This window comes from Sinocyclocheilus rhinocerous, unplaced genomic scaffold, assembly GCF_001515625.1.
Source record: "Sinocyclocheilus rhinocerous isolate Xijiao unplaced genomic scaffold, SAMN03320098_v1.1 scaffold2868, whole genome shotgun sequence".
Taxonomy (NCBI): domain Eukaryota; kingdom Metazoa; phylum Chordata; class Actinopteri; order Cypriniformes; family Cyprinidae; genus Sinocyclocheilus; species Sinocyclocheilus rhinocerous.
Genome location: NW_015623782.1, coordinates 105,042 through 109,417, shown reverse-complemented (window position 1 = coordinate 109,417; position 4,376 = coordinate 105,042). Strand labels below are relative to the sequence as shown.

Sequence of the window (4,376 nt, the reverse complement as noted above, 5' to 3'; positions counted from 1 at the left end):
TGCGGCTGAGAGTGTGCATGTGTGTGTGTGAGAGAGCGTGTGTGTGTGTGTGTGTGTGTGAGAGTGTGTGCGTGTGTGTGTGTGTGTGAGAGAGTGTGTGAGTGTGTGTGAGAGAGTGTGTGCGTGTGTGTTGAGCTGCTGTTCTCATCGAACAAACCAAAGGTTCAGAAATATCTCAGCCTTTCAATTCATGAAAGTCTTTCATTCTGAAATACTGCAAAACTATTAGTACCACCAGCCTGTAGAATTAAAAACTGAACAGAAGCCATCAAATTATCACTTTTGTTTACTCACATTAGATGTGGTTTAAAGCAGTGTTTCTCCTCTCTTCCAGATTCCAAACGCTCCTCCGGCCTATGATAAGATCGCCTCTGGACCTTCACCTCCTCCTTACTCACCATGAGACACAAACTAAGGAAAATCTGAGGATTCCTGTAGTGTTTGTGGGATGAGCGGTCACACAGCGATGGTGTATGGCAGTCCTGGAGAGCCACAGTCCTGCAGAGTTTAGCTCCAACCTTGATTAAATCTCACCTGCCTGTAGCTTTCTATTAACCCTTGGACCGTGATTAGCTTCTTCAGGTGTGTTTGATTAGGTTTGGAGCCGAACTCTGCAGGACTGTGGCTCTCCAGCACCAACGCTGGCCTTTTTCTGGTATACAGGAATCTTACCAAAGCATGTGGACTATTAACATCTGACACTACAGTGCCTTTTAAACACAACGTCATTCATCAGACATGAGGCTAATAAAGTTTAATATTCATTTAATCCAATAGAGTGTTTAGTTCATTTTAGTTCAAGGTATTTAAAAAGAAAAGGTCATTTGCACCTAAATCTGGTAAGATGTTCTCAGTTTTAGATTTATACTGTTTTAAATGTCGTCAGATAGAAGCATAAAGATTTCGCAGTTTATTTCTGTACATTTCTAATTTACTTTTAATAATTAATCTTTATCAAACATATGTCTGTATTTCTTTACCAAATGTCTTGACTGTAAAAGTGAACACCTGTAATGAAACATTTATTTACATATTCGCTGAGCTCCAGACACCGGACTTGGGAAATCTCTGACTCACATATACGAGGCAAACTAAGTTTCTATGAAGAGATACTGAGCTTCTTATGCAGTGAAGGGCATCACTGCAGTGTCAGGAGCTGTTTTGTGCAAACCGTTCAATACAACAGAATAAAACTGTTTAAAATACTGCATTTAGTTTCATTACCCCTTTCAAGTGAAAAATGCATTTGTAATATTTTGTTCTGTAATACAGGGTTTCCGAAATTGGGGTTCATGAAGGAACTGCAGGGGCTAATAATTGCATAAATAAAATATACATTAAAAAAATGCTAAATCAAAATAAAGCATTTCCTAAAAACATTAAAATATTTTTAGATTTTATATACTGGAAAAATTTTAAACTATATCATAAAAACTAAGGGGGACTTCAAGAAAATATTTGAGGTCAAATGGGTTTAGCTGACAAAAATGTTTGGGAATCTCTGATTTAATACGTTTAATAAACTCAAAGAATAGGCACGGTACACCAGTGTTTTACTTCAGTCATAAATGTTTATTTTCATGAATATAGAGGAAACACAAAACCAAACTGTTATCAGATAATGTCTGATAATACTCTAAATGCCTGAATGTACTAACGCAGGCTTGAGATCAGCCAGACATACTCTTAAATAGACTGAAGACTGTTCTACAGGATAATTTTAATGGAAAATACTACAAAACATTCAAACCTTTGCATACAAATGGAGTAGAAAAGAGTCAGCCAAACAAATACCGTTATGTACATTACTGGCCATTTGAAATCTCCAAATTTCTCTTTGCGAAACCAATTTCATGTGCAACTCCAAGGGTAACCAATTTCATGTGCAACTCCAAGGGTAACCAATTTCTCCTAAATATGTATTGTAAAGAGCAAAATGCGCAAAATATTAATATAGATATTTAGTATTCAGCTTCTCAACATGGGGAGAAATGGAACCAAAAGGAAGCCCACTTGTACTCAACAAGACCCAAAACACTGAACAGACTGTCCGCTGTGATCACGACGGGAAAACAGATGACCTCCAGAACCATTTCAGTGATCAGGTCTCCCCAGTGTATCTGGTTTTCTCAGTGGATCACTTGTGTTTAAAATAGGTACAGTAAAGCTACTTGAGGAGGAACTAACCACTTGAGCGGACATTGGCTTAGCTACCACTTGCACACTTGAGGCTGAGGCTTGAACGATATTTAAGACGGCACTATCTGGGCTCAACAACAGTTTACTAGGAGTGGGAACTTGTACAGGAACCGTGCTTTGACCTTGTGGTGGCTGGGGTAAAATAACAGGCTTTCCGATTGTCCCAGGTTGCACGGCTCTGATAGGTGGACAATGTGTCATTATGACCGTGCTCATAGACGGAGGAACGGTTGCAATAGGAGTGGCTGGACTGACGTTGGTTGGACCACCGATTGGTGGAACCGTTGCAACTGGAAGTTTCTGCATCCGAGATATCGTGCTGCTCATGGGTGGTACGGTTACCATTGGCGAATGCCTTGGAATCGCAGCTTTCACTGGTGCTATGACTGGCACCACTTGGTTTTGGGATGGTCTTCCTTGCAAGAGCATTGGAGACGTTGTGCTTATTAAACCTTCTTGAGGAAAAGAGGTTTCTTTGGGATACCCGGTCATACCTTGTGATGCTGTAACTGAGACGTTCGAGGTTTGAAAGATAGGAAGTCTCACAATGTCTGAAGATACACCAGGACGCAGAGTTTGTGCCACTTGTGAGAGAGCAGTAGGGCCAGACACGTTCAGTGGAGTTCTGGTGCTCAGTTGCTGATGGACTTGATCAGAAGGTACAACTTTTGGAGAGGGTAGCCTGACTGGTGTTACCAATCTCACACCTTGCACAATTGAATGCACAATTGAAGGAACGGTGTAGGTAGCTGAACTGTTTGGACCTCTAGGAACAGTGGAAGCAGGACTTGGTCCTTGCAATCCTCGAGGACCAGCAGGACCTGGACCTTGCAGTCCTCTAGGACCAGCAGGACCTAGGATTTGCAATCCTCCAGGACAAGCAGGACTTGGACCTTGCGATCCTCGAGGACCAGCAGGACTTGACCCTTGCCATTTTTGAGGACCAGCAGGGCTTGGCCCTTGCAGTCCTCCAGGACAAGCAGGACTTAGGACTTGCAATCCTCCAGGACAAGCAGGACTTGGACCTTGCAATCCTCGAGGACCAGCAGGACTTGTCCCTTGCGATTTTTGAGGACCAGCAGGACCTGGACCTTGCAGTCCTCCAGGACAAGCAGGACTTAGGGTCGTTTTAATCGGTGAGCATGAAGTGTAAAGGGATGTGGTCACTTGCTTGTTAGCTGCCACATCAACTGGTAACATAGTGTGTTTGGTAATCAGGCTTCCCAAATAAGAGGAAGATGTATTTGAAGTAGAGCTGCCAGTCGATAACCCTGATTTACAGTGAAGAGAATTTAATGTTGAAACTGATGGAGGTACATCCGGTTTTACAACTGACAAAAGTGCAGAGGAAGCCATGTGGCTGGTGCCTAGAGTTGAAAATGTGAGTGTTTTGCCATCAACAGTCCCAGATACTTTTGGAGCACTTTCATCAGTATTCCCTAACAGACTTCTGCTTGCAACCAAACAGCTTTTTGGACCAATCTGGAGTCCACCTGAGGTTGACGTTGCAGGTACTCTGGAGACGATCACAGGTGTAGTTTTCATAGAGGCGTTGGTCGCTGATGGCATATTCCTGTTTGTACCAAGTATTCTTGATGTTAACCCTGGGACACCGATGCTCTGGATGCTTGTACCAGAAGAAGTGCAGGATAAGGTCGTCCCCAACTTGGGAATGACCTTCAACGCTGGTGTACTAGTAGAGGAAATGTTAACCTCTGAAAATGATGCCTCTTTTGGAATGGTAAGTGCTGAGTTGCTTATGTACATGACCCGTGATCCTGGCACGGTACAGGTTGCTGTAGTAGTGGTGACCTTTGAAGGGATATTTGATGAAGGTGTGACCAGGAAAACCTTTTGGAAAGTCGATTGGTCTGGAGTTGTGCTTTCTGGTAAAGCCCATTTTTGTGGGGGCTTCATTCCACATTTAGAGACCGTATTCTGCTGAGCGCCTTGGACATCTTTTGCAGTTATAAGGACACTATCGTTGCCTTTGCTTGTGGCTAGCAGTGCAGATTTACCAGGGATTGTTGTTTTGGCTGTAGTACCGTTATTGGAAATCTGATTCAAGGTTAAAGGAGCGACAGTTCCTGCCATAAAAGTAGACGAGCTGACTGGAACAACATCGTTCGAGAGCGACTGAGGAGTGACTCCAGGTAAAGCTTTAGCAGCGAAGGTGG

The 4,376-nt window shown here is 43.0% G+C and overlaps 1 protein-coding gene across 1 annotated transcript in view; it reads left to right on the top strand.

Annotated features, from left to right (window-relative positions):
* The window catches only part of LOC107736857 (melanoma antigen recognized by T-cells 1-like), a 5,186-nt gene extending 3,985 nt beyond the window's left edge, over nt 1–1,201 (top strand). The window contains exon 5 of the mRNA XM_016548218.1: nt 335–1,201. Coding sequence (XP_016403704.1) covers nt 335–403 — 69 coding nt within the window. The 3' untranslated portion in view covers nt 404–1,201. The remainder of the gene's footprint in view (nt 1–334) is intronic.
* The last annotated feature ends 3,175 nt before the right edge of the window (nt 1,202–4,376 follow it).